At 34.2% G+C, this 22732-nt stretch overlaps 1 protein-coding gene across 1 annotated transcript; it reads left to right on the top strand.

Moving 5' to 3' along the window:
- The first annotated feature begins 13880 nt into the window (after positions 1-13880).
- LOC130800091 (transcription factor bHLH168-like) lies at positions 13881-17690 on the top strand. The gene is made up of 3 exons (XM_057663443.1): positions 13881-14045; positions 15429-15743; positions 17625-17690. The coding sequence occupies exons 1-3, from the start codon at positions 13881-13883 to the stop codon at positions 17688-17690; spliced, it is 546 nt and encodes a 181-aa protein (XP_057519426.1).
- Positions 17691-22732: the final 5042 nt, after the last annotated feature.

The raw sequence follows: 22732 nt of genomic DNA, 5'->3' as shown, positions 1-22732 counted from the left end.
GAGTTTGGGCAGGTTGTGTAGACATTAAATTCAAGCGAAAAACAAGCATTGAATATGTTCTTTCTCGTTTCTTGTTTTTGCTAACAGAAGGTAATCCTTCTTGATCTCTTTCTTTTGCTTTTTCTTAATAATCATGCTCTTATTCATATAAAGGTTAGTTTCATTGGCATACTTTTACTTGCTTAATCCTTAACCATGAATTAAGCCCTAAATATTGATGAATCTAGTGATGATTGATATGTGATTACAAGAGATTGTGATTGAGGAGTTTTGAGAAAGAATGCTAAAATCAAATGTAGTTTGGGTTTTATGATGTATAAATGGTAGATTGTGGAATATTGAAACAATTTGTTGGAATTATTAATTAGTATGTAATTTACAAAGATTAGAATATTGATAGGATGTTAGATGTAGAAAGATTATGGAGATTTGATGTTCTTGAATATTAGGAGATTCTTGTGAAATTACTAATGGTGGATAAATCTTGTTATTGTTATTAATCGAATAGTTGGGTAAATGTAAGTGTTGGATATGACCTTGATTTTATACGATTGGTTGTTCTTGAGAGTATCTAGGGTTTGTGTGGAAAATATTAGTTGAATGGATAACTTAGCTGTGTTCTTCTTTTTGGATAGTTTGTTATTCTTGATTGATTTCTAGGTTTTGAGTCTAGATGAACATAGAAGTGTTTGAATTGGAAATGCAAAGGGGATTGTGGAGACGTACGATCTTTACAAGAATATAAGCTAGTTTTAAATAAGGTTATATATTTTCTAATGATTTTGGGGATTATAGTTAGAACTTGCGCAATCTTTGAAATTAGAAATATTAGAATAGAAGATGGAACTAAGATGCGATCTTAGGAAGAGATGCAATGAGCTATATGAACCTAGTTTGTAGTATCAAACGCTTTGTTGTGATGTGATGTTTGTTATGCTTCAGGAGGCGACATCATCGAGGAACCCTTCTCGTGATTGCGGAGAACCAGACTTAGCTTCTGGAATCGTCTTTGGTGAGTAATAGCAGTCCCTTAAAGGGTCTGATCAGACTGCATTCTTGAAAATAAACTTTTTACTAAAGCTCTTTTGAGATTGAAAATTGTTGAGACAAATGTTGTTGTGACTGCTTATGTTGATATTATGATATGGTCAATGGATCGGGCTTGCGAGCTGGTCATTGATGGAGTTGAGGAACATTGTTCCCTACTTCCTATTTTGAAGCGAATTGTCATTTAGATATTGACTAGCTTCATCCCAGAGTGACATAGCCTTAGAGCTATGAATGTTCCTCTCAACTAATCTCCCTGTGCGCACATAGATCTAGGAAACTAATGTTGCTTTTAAACCTATGATTTGATTTACTGTGTTTTGTCATTTTGGATTATTACTTCTCATTCAGTTTAATCTGACCTTCTGTTTTTTCCATCTTTTAGCTTGTTTGTAGATCGGAACCGGTCGGGAAGGATGGGTTAGCGGAGGTGATTAGAGGTTCTAAGGATGTATATTGAGCTGAGCATGTAGGAATTTGTAGATTTGTATTAGGATTTTGGATAAATGTATATTAGATTTGGTTGTGTTGGTTATATTTAACTTGTAGAGAATTGAATGATTATCTCGTGTTTTAGTTAGATGTTTGTTTTGAGATTTAGCTGAGATGGTCATGTTAAAGAGCTTGTGACCCCTTTGCTCAAGTTTTGGAAGTATGATTTCAGTTTCTTCGGAAATGAACCCCGTGATGACCCTGTTTACTCAGTCAACGGTAAGTCGGGTTGTTACAATGTGCCCATTGCTCCCCCTCAGGCCTCAACATACAAAAATGAGTCCACAAAGAAGAATGGGAATATGTCGGTTTTGAATCTCCATCAATCATTCGGTATCTTAAACCATTAACTGGTGATCAATTTCAAGCTAGATTTGCTGATTGCTACTTTAATGAGACAATATTCCCATCCTTAGGAGGAGAGAATGTGGACATACAGAAAAGAAATATGGAACTTATTTGGAAAACAACACATTTAGAATATTTAGACCCAAAAACAAAATCATGTGAACAAGAAATACAATGAATTGTTCATTCACAAAGTGTTGCTAACCAATTACCTGATGCATTCACCGATACTAAGAGAGTTACAAAATCACGTATATCAGCAGCAAATACTCCTACTCGAATAGAAATTCCTGATGAAAAGGCACAAAGTGATGAAATTGTTGTGCAAAGAAAGCGTAAAAGGCCACTTGGTTCAAAAGATTTAAAACCAAGAAAATAGAGAAAACAAGAAGGTGCACCAAATGATACTCAAAATGAAAATGAGAATAAAGGAGAAAATCAAGATATCTCCAATAATGAAAAAGATGAAAATTATGAAACCTCAATAAATTATATTTTCTCCAAGAAAAAATGGAATCGAAAAGGGATCATTCCAAATGAATCCTTTGCTTATTCTGTAGCTACTGATATAATAAATGATAAAAATGGTCTTGAGCCAATGTCGATAAATGAATGCAGAAAAAGAACTGATTGGCCAAGATGGAAAGAAGCAATTGAGGCAGAATTAAAATCATTAGAAAAAAGAGAGGTTTTTGAGCAAATTTTTACAAACTCCAAAAGGCATAAAACCCGTAGGCTTCAAATGGGTATTTGTAAGAAAAAGAAATGAGAAAAATGAAATTGTCAAATACAAAGCTAGACTTGTAGCTTAAGGTTTTTCTCAAATGCTAGGAATTGATTATGAAGAAACATATTCCCCAGTAGTTGATGCAACCACACTCAGATTTTTGGTAAGTTTAACAGTGTTCAATGCTTACACATGAGATTGATGGATGTCGTAACTGCGTATTTATATGGGTCACTCGACACAGACATCTATATGAAGGTCCCTGAAGGACTAAACTTACCAATAAAGAATGTACCTAGAGAAATTTTTTCTATAAAATTAAAGAGATCATTGTGTGGATTAAAGCAATCTGGGCGAATGTGGTATAATCGTTTGAGTGAATACCTTATGAAAGCAGGATTCAAAAACAAACAAATTAGTCCATGTGCATTCATCAAACGATCTCAATTCGATTTCGTAATAATTTCTGTGTATGTAGATGACTTAAATCTAATTGGAACTCCAAGAGAAATTGAGATAACAACTAAATATTTGATGAGGGAATTTGAGATGAAGGATTTAGGAAAAATTACAAATTGAACATTTGAAAAGTGGAATATTTGTCCATCAGATCAATTATACTGAGAAAGTTTTAAAACGATTTTACATGGACAAGGCTCACCCACTAAGTTCCTCAATGGTAATACGATCACTAAACATAAAGGATGACCCATTCCGTCCACAAGAAGAAAACAAAGAAATTTTAGGCCCTGAAGTGCTATACTTGAATGTCATTGGTGCTTTAATGTACTTAGCAAATAATACAAGACCTGATATAGCATTTTCTGTAAATTTATTAGCTCGGTATAGTAATGCACCAACAGAAAGACATTGGAATGGGATAAAACATCTATTTCGATACCTAAAGGGAACTATAGACCTTAGATTATTTTTCCAGTCAGGAAATGATGCCATACTCACTGGATATGCTGATGCAGGATATCTATCTGATCCACATATGGCCAAGTCACAAACTGGATATGTAGTTACATATGCAGGAACCGTAATATCTTGGAAATCAACAAAACAAACTCTAACGGCTACATCCTCAAATCATGCAGAACTTATAGCTTTATATGAAGCCAGCCGAGAGTGTGTATGGTTGAGATCCATGATCAGCCAACTCCAAAAAGATTGTGGCTTAAACGGTACAACTAGGGCACCAACTACAATTTATGAAGATAATGATGCATGTATCAACCAAGTTAGAGAAGGATACATCAGGGGAGACAGAACAAAACACTTGTCACCAAAATTATTCTTCGCACATGATCTGCAGAAAGATAAAAAGATAAAAGTCCAAGAAATTTAATCCTGTGAAAACCCCGCTGATTTATTCACAAAGTCACTCCCGTCAAAGCAATTCGAGTATTTGGTACGCAAGATTGGAATGTGCCGATTTCGAGACATATGTTAACTTCAGGGGGAGAAATATGCTCACTGTACTCTTTTTTTCCTTTGATCAGGTTTTTTTTTATCCCACTGGATTTTTCTTGATAAAGGTTCTTAATGAGACAGTTTTAGGACTATGAATATCATAATAAAATTTTCCACATATATGTAATGCATTCAAGGGGAGTATTATAATTAATATGACAATTCATGAATGCACTGGGATAAAGAAACCTATCTTCATGAATAGTATTGTAATAGTACTGTAATGTTTAGTATAAAAGCATCACTCTTGTATTGTAAATGGATGCAATATATTGAGATACGAAACATATATTAATCCCTTATACTACTTTTCTCCTTATATTCTCCCCACCTTTTAACATGTTTATTAGTCATGACCCGTTATGTAGTAACAATATCAATAGTATTTGTTAGAATTATAGCAATAATATGTATTTAGTAGAAGTATTTACTATATTTAGTTGATATTCATTCCTATATGGTTATATCTTATAAGTGTAATAGAGGAATATCCTCTTCCTATTGTGTAGCCTAGAATTATGCCTAAGATGGAGCTTTATAATCTTTATATAATTAGATAGATTTTCGTGTTGCTATGAATATTTACTAATATGAATAATAATATTATTTTATAAAATTAATTCATTTTACAACATAAAGTTAATTAATAAATCTTTGTATTTCTTATGATATTATCATTATCGAAGCGAATAAATAATTTATTATACAACAATATTAAAACATATACTCATAGTAATTATTGATAATTAAGACAAAAAAAATTTAAAAAAGTCTTCAACTATGATAGATAGGAGGGAGGATTCAATTGAGAAAATAGTCAAATTAATTAGCTTATTCATTATAAGAATATGATGATGATTTATTATCTAAGTTAAAATAAAGATTTACATGTATATTGTTTTTTTGAGTTTATATAAGAAAATATAGTATTTTAATCGATCATTACATATAATTATAGTCAATCAACACATATTATATGTTTTAATGAGTCAATTGTTTTTCTAAATACCAAGTCAAATATAAAAAATTTTCCTGTCAATAATAGAAAAAGGCGGAAAAATTTTTAATGACAGTGTGACACGTTTCTCAAGTCGTTTTTTATTATTATATTTTATTGATTTACTGATTGATTATTGATTGATGATATTATCATTATCAATGTGAATAAATAATTTATTATACAACAATATTAAAACATATATTCATAGTAATTATTGATGATTAAGACAAATAAAAATTTAAAAGTCTTTAACTATGATAGATAGGAGAGAGGATATAGTTGAAAAAATAGCCAAATTAGTTAGCTTATTCATAATATGATAATGCTTTAATATCTAACTTAAAATTAAGTTTTACATGTATATTATTTTTTGGTTTATATAAGGAAATATAGTATTTCAATAGATCATCACATATAGTTAGGGGTCTTCATTAGCGGGTACCTGGAATTTCGAGTACCCGGTTAGTCGGGTACCTCTTTTAACGGCCCGTGTCCCGACCCAATTAATGTGGGTACCCAAATTTCGGGTATCAAGATTAATCAGGTCGAAACACTAGGTACCCGGTTAAATTTTTAACAATTTTTATCAATTTTAACCTAGAAAGAGAACTCTAATTCAACAAAATGAATATTGAAATTCATTACTCGTGATTTACAAGTACAATCTTAAAAGATAAAAAAAATACAACCCAAAAAAATAAACAAATCTTTCAAAGATTTAGAAAATTGATTAATTTACTTCATTTTTTTTTACTGCACAATCCCTACATTTTAACTCAACACTCTCTTTCTCAATTTTTTAAGCCTAAAACAAACATATTTAGAAGTGTAGAATTAATATTCCAGTTATAAACTTAAATTTATACAACTATGAATCATCAAATAAAAAAACCTACCAAAAATAAAAGAACTTTTTCCATGAATATTGCAAATTTAAAAAATAATTCCCACTTTGCTTGAATTGGGGAACTATTTCCCACATTACCGTTCACGTAGGATAGTTGTGAATTATTATTATTATTATTTTTTTTAATATAACCGCTACAAGAAATGGCGGTTTTGTTTAAGGATCTGAGGTAAACCGCTAGATGAAATGGCAATTTGTGAATTTTCAATTCTTTTTTTTAAAAAAATAAATAATATAGGGTAAATCGCCACTTCAAGTGGCGTTTTTGTAGGAGTACAAAACAGAATGTCGAGCATTTGTGCAGTTTACTCCATTTCCCTCTTTACTTCTTGCTGCCGGTTTGACCTTAAAAAAAAAAAGTCTTCTTCACTCTCATTTACTTCAAATTTACAATTCCTCACATTCAACTAAACTAATCAACTACATTCCCATCTTCTCCTAGTGTGTACTACTTCATTCTCATCCTCATTTAAGGTATGATAAAACCCTTTTTTTTTTTCAATATGCAAATTGTTTTTTTGTTCATTATTGTTTTCAATTGAAGTTATAAATACGTTGATTGTTTGTTACATTCTCTTATTTTCATGATTTAAGCTTACATTTTACACATTTGTAGTTGAATTTTAGGATTTGGTTTGTATACATATAAAGTGTTTGATGAAATGCTTCAATGAAAGTTTATTACTTTGTAGGGTTAGTTTAATGATTTTAGTATATATTCATGGTATTTTCAGCTTTTATATTTCAAATGAACCTTCTAATAAGTGTTCTAATACCTTAATATCACAAATTCTTATATTCAAATTTACACTTCCCTTACTCACAATCAACAATTAAGTGTATGTGAAATCACATGAAAAACATGTTTGTATTTGCAGAATATGGATCATTATCCCATTGTAGTGTATTGGGGTGGGGAAGTAAGTTATACTGGATCTGATGTTGGGTATAATGGAGGATCAAATTCAGTGATGTTTATCCATCGTCAAAATACGACATTTGAGGTGTTTGTTAGCAAAGTCTATGATGTAATTGGTTGTGATCGCAACTCTTTTATGTTAAAAATGGAGATGAAATACCCGGTGACTGGGAAAAATGTGTTAGTCCCGATTAAGAATGATGAAAGCATAATTGCTCTTGCTTATGCGGCATCACAAGCCCCTGGAACGGCAATGGAGGTTTATGTTGAATTGGTTGCAAATTTGGATAATGCAAAGGAAGTCATGACTAGCATGGAACTTCCAGAATCAGGTCCTAGTGTACGCCATGATACATTCACAGAAATGTTAAGTAACCCAAATTACGTTAATGAGCACTTGGATGAGTTTACCTCTCCAACTCATTCATGTGGCATTGGTGGAGGTGTAATGAACACCTTTTCCACGAGTCACTTGGGTAGGCTTAATGCGAACAAGGTTGACTCTTTAGATCATGAGGATAAGCATATTCATTATGATTCAGAAGAGGATGATGAAAAAAGAGACGCTCTAGATGCATCGATTAGAGATGGTGCTCCATCTCAAGATTGGCTTAGAATTGATAAGGTTGATCAAAGATTAATTGATGCATGGATGACCTGGAACGATGACAACTCCATGAATGAAAATGGAGACTTTAGGATAGGGCAAGAGTTTAGCTCTTTAGACCACCTTAAGAAGAATGTTAAAGCATGGGCAATTTCTAACAATAGAAACTTCCATGTAATTGAGTCGGAGCCTTCAAAGTACGTCACCAATGCACTAACGCGGAGGATATAGGTTGTGAATGGAGGATGCGAGCTGTTATGACCGGAACAAGATCATTTAAGATTGTGCGATATAAGGGTCATAATCAAGATTGCTCAGTACATTACAGTGATGACCATTCCTCCTTACTTTTGAATTTGTTGCTGATCTTATCGTGGATATGATCAGAGTTGATCTAGCGTTTAAGGTGAAGTATTTAGGGATTGGGATAAGTCCTTTGAGGAGCTTCCAAGGTACCTACAGGCGTTAATGCAATCTAATCCAGGAACAGTGGGGCTCTTTAGACCACCTTAAGAAGAATGTTAAAGCATGGGCGATTTCTAACAATAAAAACTTCCGTGTAATTAAGTCAGAACCTTCAAAGTACGTTATCCAATGCACTAATGCGGAGGATATAGGTTGTGAATGGAGGATGCGAGCTGTTATGACCGCAACGGGATCATTTAAGATTGGTTGGCCAAAAATAAATACGGATTTGTTATAACATATAAGAGAGCTTGGTTGGCCAAAAATAAGGCTGTAACAAAAGTATTTGAGGATTGGGGTAAGTCCTTTAAGGAGCTTCCATGGTACCTGCAGGCGTTAATGCAATCTAATCCAGGAACAATGGTGCAATGGGAAGTCCAACCGACAATGGATCCTACCATAGTGATATTTAACCGAATTTTTTGGGCTTTCGGACCTTCCATTAAAGGTTTTCCCCACTGTCGTCCCCTTATTTCTACCATAGCTGATCCATCAGTGCTTACGCTTCAGGCGACACACAGGAGCATAGCTGCGTGGGAGGACTCCACTTCCCAATTGGTTACTCGTCAGCACTATCAGGCGAGTACGTTACAGTGGGAGGTGGATGACAGGGTATTAAAGGTAGTCAAGCTAGCTGGTTTCAGATACATTCATAGGTTGTTGGGCGGGGGCTTAGAGCTCGATCGATCTCTTATCACTGCATTGGTGGAGAGGTGGAGGCCGGAGACTCATACCTTCCACCTCATAGTTGGCGAGGCAACGATCACGTTGCAAGATGTGGCAGTTATAATGGGACTGCCCATTGAAGGACAAGCAGTGATAGGTCATGGAGAGGGAAATTGGCCAGTTTTAGTTCAAGAGCTACTAGGGGTGTGGCCTGAAAACCCTCAAGACCCCACACAGTCGAAGATCATCGTTGGATCTTCATTGAAGCTGACTTGGCTCCGAGAGCATTTTAGCGCGCTGGAGGATGACGCGGATGATGTGACGGTTGATAGACATGCGCGAGCTTACATCTTGTACCTGTTTGGATGCATCTTGTTTCCAGACAAGAGCGGCGACTCGGTACAGTTAATCTATCTCCCTCTATTGGGAGACTTGGAGCGCGTAGATGAGTACAGTTGGGGAAGTGCTACCCTAGTGTATCTGTATCCTAACTTATGTCGAGCATCTCGTAAGGGTGCAAAGGACATTGGTGGCTGCTTAATGTTGTTACAGATATGGTCATGGGAGCACATTCATATAGGGAGGCCCATTATTCGGACGATTCGACCGGATGGGCAACATAATCAGGAAGATGACGCGGATGATTTTGAACCGGTGTTAGGGTCACAGCATCGGCGCGGGATGGATCCTTTAGCGTTGAGGTAGCAACACTCAATCCACTATTCAAATTCTTAATTTCACTATTTTATGATACATGAAAATGTTAAACAATGTTTATTTGTTTGCAGCTGGCTTCGCGTATATCTTTCGAGATCCCACTCCCCACATACTCTCGTCTACTACAGAGACGCACTTGATCGACAACGGGACGAGCAGGTTATTAACATTTACTATTTGTATTAGTTATGAATATATATTATTGAGCATATTCATTTCTATTACAGATGACATGGCAGCCTTACACAGCGGCTAAGATGGACGCTCTGCCGCAAATATGTACATCGGGCCACGAGATTTGGAGATCGCGTTGTCCACTTATTTGCTTTGACATCGTCGAGCTACATCTTCCGAATCGTGTCATACGTCAATTCGGTTTGGAGCAGGTCATTCCGCAAGCCTGTGACACCCAACCTCAACTACATGTGATCGATCGGAGGACATAACTTCACAGGTCATAGCTCTACCTCGTACGACATAGATCGCATGTAGATGCGTGGAATGACCGAGCATCTAGATTGGTTCGAGGACATAACTTCACAGGTCATAGTTCTGCTATGTACATGAGTTGGTACAAGCGTATCTCCATATTACGCCTAATGAACACCACATTTGCGCAGCCAGAATCACATTACCATCCGACATCTACATTACTGGTACGTCTTCTTTTAACACTCATAACATATAGTAATATTTTTAAGTGACTCTTTTAACAATATAATGATAACAAACAGGCTGAGCGCATCCGATCGGTGCTCATACAATGCAATGACACGATTCAAGGGGCCTCTACATCGCCAGTTGATGTGGGGTATCGGCTATGTTCTCAGACCCTTGGCTCCATTAACGCGTCGTTAACGGATGCATTGAGTCAGGCGGGTTATGAGTACCTCATACCGACTCCACCCGTCATTGGCGAGGTAGATGACACAATCCACACTCCTTCTCCACGGAGTTCAGCCCACCGAGGTAGTTCTTCTGGAGGATCCAGTTCTCGGCTGTGATACACGGACATGGCACTGAACAGGCGTGTCGCGTGTCGGACACGTGTCGGACACAAACACACGAAAATCTGTGTCCGACACGCCAAATGAAGTGTCCAATATTTTAATATTTTTTCGGACACGCGGACACGGCAAGGACACGGAAGGGACACGGCAAGAGTCAAGGACACGTTTTTTAAAAAAAAAAATTAAAAAAAATAAAAAAATTGAAAACAGATGAACAGTTAGTAGTACACTCGAACTCTTCCTCCACGGCTCCACCTCCACTATCGCTGCCGCACTCCCGCACCATGCCACCGCCGACTGCTGCTCCATCACAGACGCCTTCCGCTGCTGCTGCCTGGTGCTTTGAGCCTTTGACGTTGTCGGTGCTGCACAGCTGCTGTGGGTTGTTCGAAATCAATGGCAAGAACCCTTTTTCCTCCTTCCATAATCAGTAATTTGGGAAGAGTAATTTGAAAGGATAATGAATAGTGAAATAGAGATGACCAAATTCTGATTTTTCATGGTTTTTGTTGTTTTGTCATTTTCCTTTTTTTTTTTGCCATATAAACAAAGATAATAGAAGGTAGTAGTAAATAAAATGAGAAAAGGGAGGAAGAACCAAACAATTAAAAGAGAGATATATTAACCATATACTTAGTTTGTATGACTAATTTTAAATATTTATATTGTTTATTTGGTATTTATTTGCATTTTATGTGAGTTTTATGTTTTTAAAGTGTTTATTTACATATACCAAATGAAAGATTGTAAAAGTATCTTTAATTTGATATATTTATTATATTACCATTTTCGTGTCCCCGTGTCCACCATTTTTAAGTTGGCGTTTTCCCGTACCCGTGTCGTGTCCGTGTCCGTGTCCGTTTTAGTGCAACTTAGGTTCTCGGTCCACAAGAGGTCGCCAGCGTTCATCTACTCGAGGTCGGTCTTCTAGATCGCCATCGACATCCGGTACTATGTCGCCATTCGTTCCCCCAGCTTCCATCACCACTCCTCCTCCACATGACCACATCCATTGGCTCCGCAAAGGATCATCACATATCAGCGTGCTAGTCAACGACGAGCTCCTGCTCTTAATGTCATTGCGGAGGTTGACGAGTTCACACCACCATCATCCACCGGTGCGAAAAACAAAAGAGGCCGGGGGTTGTAGTAACAAACTTTGTACATTCTTATATGATTTGAACTTCTTGTATGACTTTCTATGATTGTAATATATCTTCGCATTATTTTCATAATTAATTTTTTCAAATCAAGCTGGTTCGTAATTGATTATTATGGAATAGATGGTATTAAACTAGTTTAATGCAGGTTGCGCTTCAATATTTAGGGGAAATGAAAAAAAAATTTATTCCAAGTACAAGCAAACCGCCACATGAAGTGGCGGTTTACCAAGGACCAAACCGCCACATGAGATGGCGGTTTGCCTTGACCAAACCGCCACTTCATGTGGCGGTTTAGTGCTTAAGGCAAAACGCCATCTCAAGTGGCGATTTTTTCTGAAAAATAAAAAAAAAACAAATTTCCACGTGGACGGTATTGTGGAAAATACTTTCCCACATAATGCAAAATGGAAATTATTTTATTTTTTAGCAATATTCTGGGAATACTTTCAAAATAAAAAGAAATGAAATAAATTATATATATAATTACCAAGAAAATCAAAATCAATCTAACTGGACTTATAACATCCATACCCATTAAACACAACATGCTATACAAAATATCATCTTCATCTATCCCCAATTATTCCTTTTTCCGGGTGGGGATGACAGATGGGTCGGCACACCATACTCTTCACCCAAATAATCTCCGGTGGTTGAGATGCCATAAATGGCCTACTTTGACTTCCACCATTTGGACCAGAAGCCAAGTGAAATCTAACTTAAGGCAGAACAAAGGACAAAACCATGTGAAAAGTAAGAACAAAAACGAATGAAAGTGAGATGAGAAAATTGAACAAGATGTAGAAATTGAGAAGATAGAAGATGAGAAATTGAGAAGAGAATGTAACATTTGTTTGAGGATTGAGAAACGACACCTTGAAAGAACAAAACTAAATAAATAGTAAAACAGCCTTAGAAAAACACTAAAAAGGGTGTTTGGTTCTTTTTAAGCGGGTCACTGGGTACCCGCTTTCTTTAAAATTTCGGCCCATGACCCCACCCGGTTCAGGCGGTGTACCCGACCCGCACTTTACAACTTTTTTTAGAAATTGACCCGCCATTTATGCTGCGGGTTGACGGGTCGGGTCAAGCGGGTTAGCTACTGGCATCTGACGTACTGTTAATTGCAAATTTTACTTTTATCTAATAGTTATATCATTTCTAGTTGTTCTAGTAGCTAAATTTGTACTTTATTCAGGTGATAAAAACTTGCCGTTATATTCTGCAAATATATTTTGTCAATATTCCTAAAATTCTACCAAATAATTTGTACTTTTATCTCGACTCGATTTATTCGGATATCCATATAAATTGCACCAGGACACGAACTATTAAAATGGAAACCCAACTATTCGGGTACCAAGCTTACACCCCTATATGTGATAATGTGACGGGTAACTTGGTAAGTCCTTATATGACCCACCATCTACAAAATTCTTATGCATGTATATCCACCCAATTGAATTGGTAAGATGGGTATTGATTCTAACGTTTTATGGACACTAGATCAAATGAAAAAATAGATCCTCTTATAAAATATCTAGAATGTAAAAGTAAATTATAAAATAAGAATAATTACAAGTTATATATATATATATATATATATATATATATATATATATATATATATATATATATATATATATATATATATATATATATATATATATATATATATATATATATATATATCAACTAGAAAATTTACAAGAAAACTTTTGTAGTTTTGCTTCCAACATATTTTCTCCATTCTGAAATATTTGCTACGTTATAGTTATTAACAATATTTATCGTTCAAGCTTATTATATTGCGATTAATGTGTAAAAAAGTATAGTCAAGTAGAATCTTATTTGAATTGTGTTATCGCATACTTTCATAATATTAACCTTTTATAACTTTTAATTATGTATAATTTAATATATAAATGATTAAAATAACACATTATATTAAAACAGAATGAAGGAAATATATTAATGCAAAAGCAAATTAAATATTTTAAAAAAATATTGATTTAGCGTGCTTGACTCTTTATTGATTAAGCGTGCTTGACTCTTACTGAATAAGCCGTTTTTAGTATAGGAAGTGAGCATGATGCAGAATTTGGAGCAAAATAAACGCGTTTCGCGTGGCGGGATACATTTTGGTCTCTAAATGAAAAGGCTTCAGTAGACTTTTTCGTTATTATACAAGTAACAAGTCCAATTTTGTTGGTATAGTACATACTACTATTTATATAAGGAATTATATATAGATCTATATAAAAAAAAACCTAGCTTGCTAGAAATCAGTAATGTCATCAACTTGAGATTAGAGTTCATATTTGAATTTGATAATAATGAAAAGAAAAGGTGGTAGAGCTTGTTCATCGAAGCAGCAACAACAACAACAAGAAAGTAATAATAGTCGTGAGAGATTCAGATCCAGATCTCAATTCAGTGAATTATGCTCTGACCTCACGTCTACTATTCCACAACCACTTCACTCCTCAAAGCCCGATCAGGTATACCACAATAATATGATATATGTATAAGATTCATGGCCGTGGTTTAGTAAGGGCAATGTGAGCTATCATCTAAGGGACCAAGATCCTAAATTTCTTAAGGCCCAAAAAATGTATTTTCATATACAAAATTGATATTATAACATAAATTAAATTTAGGTATTTATATTTTTTGATACGTAATATGAGTTATTAAAGCATTTATATAAAATAGTTAAAATATCAATAATACAAAACAAAACCAGTATTAATTCAACACTTCTAATATTTGCCTTGGAAATATAAAATACTTATTATATTTTATTATGCTAATCTTATTCTTTCTTGAAAACTTAAAATAATTACTTAAAACGTTAATTATTTCCAATTTTCATGCTAAATTATCTTAAAAACTAAAACATTAATAATTAATGGAATTTATAGATTTTTATATACATCCCTTAGGTTGTAAATATTAATACCCCTTATATTATTTATTATGTATTAAGTTTTTAAGGGTTTTTTTTATCTTTTGCTCTGGGATCCAAAAATAAATGAGACGAACCTGATAAGATTATCAGTACTTTTTAGGTAATTAAGGTAAAATAATTAAATTTAGTTGCATCTAGGTCACTATAAACATATACTACAATCTTTTTTAACGTATCATTTTCGTGGTCACTTAAAGATTTAGTTGTCCTCTCTATTTAATTAATAACACCTCAAAACACCCATATATTTGCTAATAGAATTAAGTATCAAGTATGAAATATATATATATATATATATATATATATATATATATATATATATATATATATATATATATATATATATATATATATATATATATATATATATATATATATATATATATATATATATATATAAAGGTGAAATTATTATGAGATAATGAATAGTTAATTTATTGAGATGAATAATTTACTATTTTGTCTGATGATTGATACTCTTCAAAATCATTACACTAAATTACAACTTACAAGTCATTTAGTTTTAGTTTTTTTTTTATAAAAAAAACAGGTGATATTTGACAATAATAATTAGTATCATTAAGGTGAAAAATTATTAATTTAATTAAGTGAAGAGAACATGTATGTTCTTAAGTGATAGAATAGTTATATTTGTATACATTATGGGCAGGGGCTTCAATTATTATTTAGAGTATTTAGTGGAGTGATGTTGACATGATATTATAAATCTATATTAATCTTTTATTTTAAGTAAAATATTTAGTGCTAGCTAGTTAGCTAGTATGAAACGAGCATGTGCTACATGCATTCATATATAGTTCAAGTTAAAAGACCTCTTGTATGTATGAATTTGGATGGAATATAATCCTAAGTATCTAAAAGCAAAGCTAAAATAATGTTGTTTTGTACGTAGAATGTAGCATCTCAGGCTGATCAAATTGAACATGCAAGAAATTACATAGTGGAACTAAAGGAGAGAATAGACAACTTGGAAAAGAGAAAAGAAGAACTAGAAATGATAGTTAACCAAGAAGACACAGATTCCATATTACCAGTCATCGAAGTAAAAGAGTCAGGTAATAATTTGGAGGTGCAACTCGTGATTAAACAAGACCAAGATATCATGTTACATCAAGTTATTAAAATTCTCGAGGAAGAAGGAGCTGAAGTTGTTAATGCCTCGTTCTGTACTTCTGGCTACAAACTCATCCACACTCTCCACGCTAAGGTTTTTATCACACCTTCCTATTCTAATTAAATGTCTTATTTTATTTTGTATACTTATCGATACATTATTTCAATCCTGCACAATCTTCTAATTAATTATGCTTGATTGAAAATTATAAAAAAATAATTTTGATGAAACAATTTAAATGAATGAACTGAAGGGAGTATTTAACTTCAACTTTAACTCTTAATATTATATAACAAATGCAAATAATTTTTTTTAATCTTAATAGTGCCCATCAAGTTACCTACAACACCAACAAACAAATACAAGAACAAGTATTGTTTGTGTCAAAAAATTACACTTATCAAAGTCATAACCTATTTTTAAAGATTTCATTTCCATTTCATTTTTAAAATTAGAAAGAAAAATTAATGGTTGAGATGAAATTTCATTTTAGAATAATAATTGGTTCAGACTATACTATACTCCCTCCTTTTTTTCATTATTTTTTGCACAGATTTTAAAGCAAAATTAGAGTGTTAATATCTCTTAACACGCATGATAAAAAAATTATAAAAAATGCATAATAAAAAAGTATACATTAAAACGAATCTAATAATATCTCACATGAATATATATAAAAAATTACCTAGAATAATCCAATATTTTTGTAATTTTCCTACAATAATCTCACTTATTGATTAACCATGAATAATCCCAACTTCAAGGGGTATTTGCCTAGAGTATACTTGAGTAACCTATGACCTGCTATAGTAGGTAATTCACAAAAAAATTAAAAATTAATTTAAAATGGTTAATTAATAGGTGGGATTATTGTGAAAAAATCATGAATATGTTGGATTATTCTAGGTAATTTTTCCTATATTTTATCTTCTAATATATCTCAAAAACATTTATTAAATTTCTCTCTCTTCATGAAATATTTCAAACAATAAGAACATTAAAGAACAAAGGGAATAATTGTAATTCAACCCTAATTTTGCTTCTATTTAGTCAAGACTTATCCTCATTTATTCTAATATATAGAATAAATTTCATTGAAAATTACTACAAAAATAGAAGGAAATTGCATTTTGATTTGTATTATCTTGTATAAAAAACCATTTTGTTTATCTATATTAATTATTTTAATATAATTAAATTTACTATATTATTATTATTCTTATGGCATTTAATTAGTTGTTAATTAATCAAAAATATTTAAAAATTAATTAGATATAAATATTAATAAATTAAAATATTATAAAATAAATTAATAAATTTATTCATAAAAAGTAATATTAATATTTATCATAAAATAACTAGTAAATTAAAAATTAAAACGTTCTTATTATATTCAAAGGATGAGATGGGAGAGGGAACGATGACCTGGGAAGGGCAAGGAAAGGGCGAGCGCCAAAACCGGTAAGTGAGTTGCGATGGGAGGGTGGTTGAAGGCTTGAAGCAGATAGAGAGAATCAAAATTAAAGGTCATCTCCAGGCGGATCGTAACGTATTTTTTAGTGTTGTTTTAGTCTATAGCTAGGCTGGTAATGACAATGCAAGTGTACGTTCAAAGTTTTAGCTAGTATCTTGATTCTTGAGAGACCGTCTCTTCGAGAAACGTATCTCAAGTCCAGCCCATTAAAGATTAATGTTTATTTATCATATTCTTAATGCTTACTTATATTATTCTTAATGCTTACTTATCGTATTCTTAATGTCTACTTTTAATATCTTAAATGTCTACTTATATATTTTTAATGTCTATTTGCAATATTATAAAAAATATATAATGAGCCGGTTCATTTAGAAATATTCTCTCAAAACAGATATAATGGCAAGTTATTGTATAACTTCTACCGCATTATCATCAAACCAGTCCCAGTCCCAGTCCCTTAAACTAATTGCAAGTTTTATAATTTAATTTGTTGACAGGTTCGAAGTGCAAGAGTGGGGATAGAAGTTTCAAGAGTCCGAGAAAGACTACATGATTTGATATGATCTCCAAGTTGTTATTTTACTTATGATGCATTCAAAATTAGAAATATCCATCGTCATCTTTTAAAAGAAGGAATTGATGTTATCATATTGCATGGGACAATCTAGATTGCTTGTAAAAGTACCAAATAAGACGATACATAATTCAGTGTAACTTTATTTTATAGTGACTGATTTTATAACAGTCTAAAATTAATTTGCTTGGTGAATTAGATTGATTACAACTAAAAATTTAATACTTAAATCGAGCTGTTACTTTCAGTATTTAATCAATCACTCACATCATGACTTTTAGAATTTAAATATCAGAGTTTAAAACATTTGGAATATTTAAAGAAAGTACATTACAAGTAAATATTAATTAAAAAAATTTTCAATATAAAAATTTCTAATAAAAAAAATCAACAAAGTTCTAAATCTAAATCAGATAATTCAAAATTTTCAAATAATCAGTATAGGTCACCCTGCAAGTTTAAAACCAATATTTCAAATCAACCAACCAATGACACATGCACTAAACATTTCAAAACCAATTTATCTCGTAGGAGTGAAATCTTATATGTAATCAGAGCCGACCCAATAAGAAATGCACCATGGGCAGTTGCTCAGAGTCCTTTATAGATAGGCCCATAATTTTCAAAATGTTCAAAAGATAGATAGAAACTCTCCTGTGAGACGGTCTATGCCCTGCAACTGGTTCAGACTATAAAAAAATTTTGACGTAATAATTTCAAGACTTAAAAAGACAATTCTTAGACTTAAATAGAATATTTTCCCAGAATATTGCAAATTAAAAAACTAATTCCCACTATGCTTGAATTGGGGAACTATTTCTCACATTACCGTTCACGTAGGATAGTTGTGAATTATTATTATTATTTTTTTTTTAATATAACCGCTACAAGAAATGGCGGTTTTGTTTAAGGATCTGAGGTAAACCGCTAGATGAAATGGCAATTTGTGAATTTTTAATTCTTTTTTTAAAAAAAATAAATAATATAGGGTAAATCGCCACTTCAAGTGGCGTTTTTGTAGGAGTACAAAACAGAATGTCGAGCATTTGTGCAGTTTACTCCATTTCCCTCTTTACTTCTTGTTGTCGGTTTGACCTTAAAAAAAAAAAGGTTTCTTCACTCTCATTTACTTCAAATTTACAATTCCTCTCATTCAACTAAACTAATCAACTACATTCCCATCTTCTCCTAGTGTGTACTACTTCATTTTCATCCTCATTTAAGGTATGAATAAAACCCTATTTTTTTTTTCAATATGCAAATTGTTTTTTTGTTCATTATTGTTTTCAATTGAAGTTATAAATACGTTGATTGTTTGTTACATTCTCTTATTTTCATGATTTAAGCTTACATTTTACACATTTGTAGTTGAATTTTAGGATTTGGTTTGTATGCATATAAAGTGTTTGATGAAATGCTTCAATGAAAGTTTATTACTTTGTAGGGTTAGTTTAATGATTTTAGTATATATTCATGGTATTTTCAGCTTTTATATTTCAAATGAACCTTCTAATAAGTGTTCTAATACCTTAATATCACAAATTCTTATATTCAAATTTACACTTCCCTTACTCACAATCAACAATTAAGTGTATGTGAAATCACATGAAAAACATGTTTGTATTTGCAGAATATGGATCATTATCCCATTGTAGTGTATTGGGGTGGGGAAGTAAGTTATACTGGATCTGATGTTGGGTATGATGGAGGATTAAATTCAGTGATGTTTATCCATCGTCAAAATACGACATTTGAGGTGTTTGTTAGCAAAGTCTATGATGTAATTGGTTGTGATCGCAACTCTTTTATGTTAAAAATGGAGATGAAATACCCGGTGACTGGGAAAAATGTGTTAGTCCTGATTAAGAATGATGAAAGCATAATTGCTCTTGCTTATGCGGCATCACAAGCCCCTGGAACGGCAATGGAGGTTTATGTTGAATTGGTTGCAAATTTGGATAATGCAAAGGAAGTCATGACTAGCATGGAACTTCCAGAATCAGGTCCTAGTGTACGCCATGATACATTCACAGAAATGTTAAGTAACCCAAATTACGTTAATGAGCACTTGGATGAGTTTACCTCTCCAACTCATTCATGTGGCATTGGTGGAGGTGTAATGAACACCTTTTCCACGAGTCACTTGGGTAGGCTTAATGCGAACAAGGTTGACTCTTTAGATCATGAGGATAAGCATATTCATTATGATTCAGAAGAGGATGATGAAAAAAGAGACGCTCTAGATGCATCGATTAGAGATGGTGCTCCATCTCAAGATTGGCTTAGAATTGATAAGGTTGATCAAAGATTAATTGATGCATGGATGACCTGGAACGATGACAACTCCATGAATGAAAATGGAGACTTTAGGATAGGGCAAGAGTTTAGCTCTTTAGACCACCTTAAGAAGAATGTTAAAGCATGGGCAATTTCTAACAATAGAAACTTCCATGTAATTGAGTCGGAGCCTTCAAAGTACGTCACCAATGCACTAACGCGGAGGATATAGGTTGTGAATGGAGGATGCGAGCTGTTATGACCGGAACAAGATCATTTAAGATTGTGCGATATAAGGGTCATAATCAAGATTGCTCAGTACATTACAGTGATGACCATTCCTCCTTACTTCTGAATTTGTTGCTGATCTTATCGTGGATATGATCAGAGTTGATCTAGCGTTTAAGGTGAAGTATTTAGGGATTGGGATAAGTCCTTTGAGGAGCTTCCAAGGTACCTACAGGCGTTAATGCAATCTAATCCAGGAACAGTGGTGCAATGGGAAGTCCAGCCGACAATGGATCCTACCAGAGTGATGTTTCAGAGAATTTTTTGGGCTTTCGGACCATCCATTAAGGGTTTTCCCCACTGTCGTCCCCTTATTTCTATAGATGGTACACATTTGTACGGAAAGTACAGAGGCACACTTATGATTGCTATGGCGATAGATGCAAATTCTCAGTTGTTCCCACTTGCCTTTGCCGTTGTGGAGGGAGAGAGCAACGACACATGAGTTGGTTCTTAGATTGTATAAGGCATTATGTCACTAAGAGGGACGGCTTAAGTGTTATATCTGATCGTCACAAGGAAATTTTGCATGCAATGAATAGAGTTGGAAAAGGTTGGGAAGAGCCATTTGCATTCCATCGGTTTTGTAAACGTCATCTAGCTTCGAACATGCATAAGAAGTTCAAAAACATAGCAGTTAAAAACTTATTTGGAAAAGCTTCTGAACAGACAGACATTCGGAAATATAATTTCTACATGAATCGCCTTAAAGAGTTTGATGAGGACGCGTATAAGTACTTAGTGGATGGTTCTATTCGTGAGTGCCAATGGACTTTGATTCATGATGGTGGGCATCGATATGGAGTGAAAACTACTAACATGTTTGAAGCGTTCAATGGCGTAATGAAGGGGGCCAGGTGTCTCCCAATCACTTCATTGTCCCAATCACTTCATTGGTTAGGATGACATTCTTCCGGGTTAACGAATACTTTGCCACAAGGAGGGATTTAGGGAGAAATAGATTAGAGAATGGACATGTGTATGCCAAGAAACCAACAGATACGATTGATAAGAATGCTGAAAAAGCACGCTTTCATGATGTTAGGATATATGACACAGTACGTGGGATATCTGAGGTCGCCACTGGTTGTGGCAACAGAATAGCGGGAAAAGGTGGAAAATGCTACATGGTTGACCTCACAGCAACATCATGCTCCTGTCAGAAACCAACCATGTTCAAGTTACCGTGCTCACATGTTCTTGCAGTATGTCGAGCTCGTAACATTTCATATGATGCTTTTGTGGACCCTTCGTTTCACAATACAAAATACGTATCCACATATAAGAAGACCTATATGCCTGTTCCAGACATGTTCACCTGTGATCCTTGAAATGTTCCTACAGTTGTTCCAGATCCCTCAACTAAGCGTGGAAAGGGTCGTCCGCGATCAACTCGTATACGGAACGAAATGGATGCATCGTCGACGCGTCCTCGTAACACATGTAGCATTTAGGGATTTAGTGGTCATAATAAGAAAACGTGTCCTCGAAGGTAAACAAAGTATGTTTTTTTTAATATTTTGTAATCATGTTGAGTCTGATAATATTTTTGTGAATTTTATAACACTTATGTATGCAAAAACGATAATGGCGATGCCGGGCCCAGTTGATCCATCAGTGCTTACGCTTCAGGCGACATACAGGAGCTTAGCTGCCTGGGAGGGCTCCACTACCCAGTTGGTTACTCGTCAGCACTACCAGGCGAGTACGTTACATTGGGAGGTGGATGGCAGAGTATTAGAGGTAGTGGAATTAGCTGGTTTTAGTTACATTCACAGGTTGTTGGGCGGGGATTTAGAGCTCGATCGAGCTCTTATCACTGCATTAGTGGAGAGGTCGAGGCCGGAGACTCATACCTTCCACCGCACGGTTGGCGAGGCAACTATCATGTTGCAAGATGTGGCAATTATAATGGGACTGCCCATTGAAGGACAAGCAGTGATAAGTCATGGAGAGAGAAATTGGTCAGCATTAATTCATGAGCTACTAGGGGTTTGGCCAGAAAACCCTCAAGACCCCACACAGCCGAAGATCATCACTGGATCGTCGTTGAAGTTAACTTGGCTTAGAGAGCATTTTAGTGCGCTAGAGGATGACATGGATGATATTACGTTGGATAGACATGTGCGAGCGTACATTTTGTACCTGTTTGAATGCATCTTGTTTCCAGACAAGAGTGGTGACTCGGTGCAATTGATCTATCTCCCTCTATTAGGAGACTTGGAGCGGGTAGATGAGTATAGTTGGGGAAGTGCTACCCTAGCGTATCTGTATCGTGATTTATGTCGAGCATCTCGTAAGGGTACCAAGGACATTGGAGGCTGTTTGATGTTGTTACAGATATGGTCGTGGGAGCATATTCATATAGGGAGGCCTATAATTCGGACGATTCGACCCACTGGGCAACATGATCAGGAAGATGACGCGGAGGATTTTGAACCGGTGTTAGGTTCACAGCATCGTCGT

Source organism: Amaranthus tricolor, chromosome 14 (genome assembly GCF_026212465.1).
Source record: "Amaranthus tricolor cultivar Red isolate AtriRed21 chromosome 14, ASM2621246v1, whole genome shotgun sequence".
In the NCBI taxonomy this organism is placed as follows: Eukaryota; Viridiplantae; Streptophyta; class Magnoliopsida; order Caryophyllales; family Amaranthaceae; genus Amaranthus; species Amaranthus tricolor.
The sequence above is the reverse complement of the archived record's forward strand: the minus strand, read 5'-3'. Positions and strand labels throughout refer to the sequence as shown.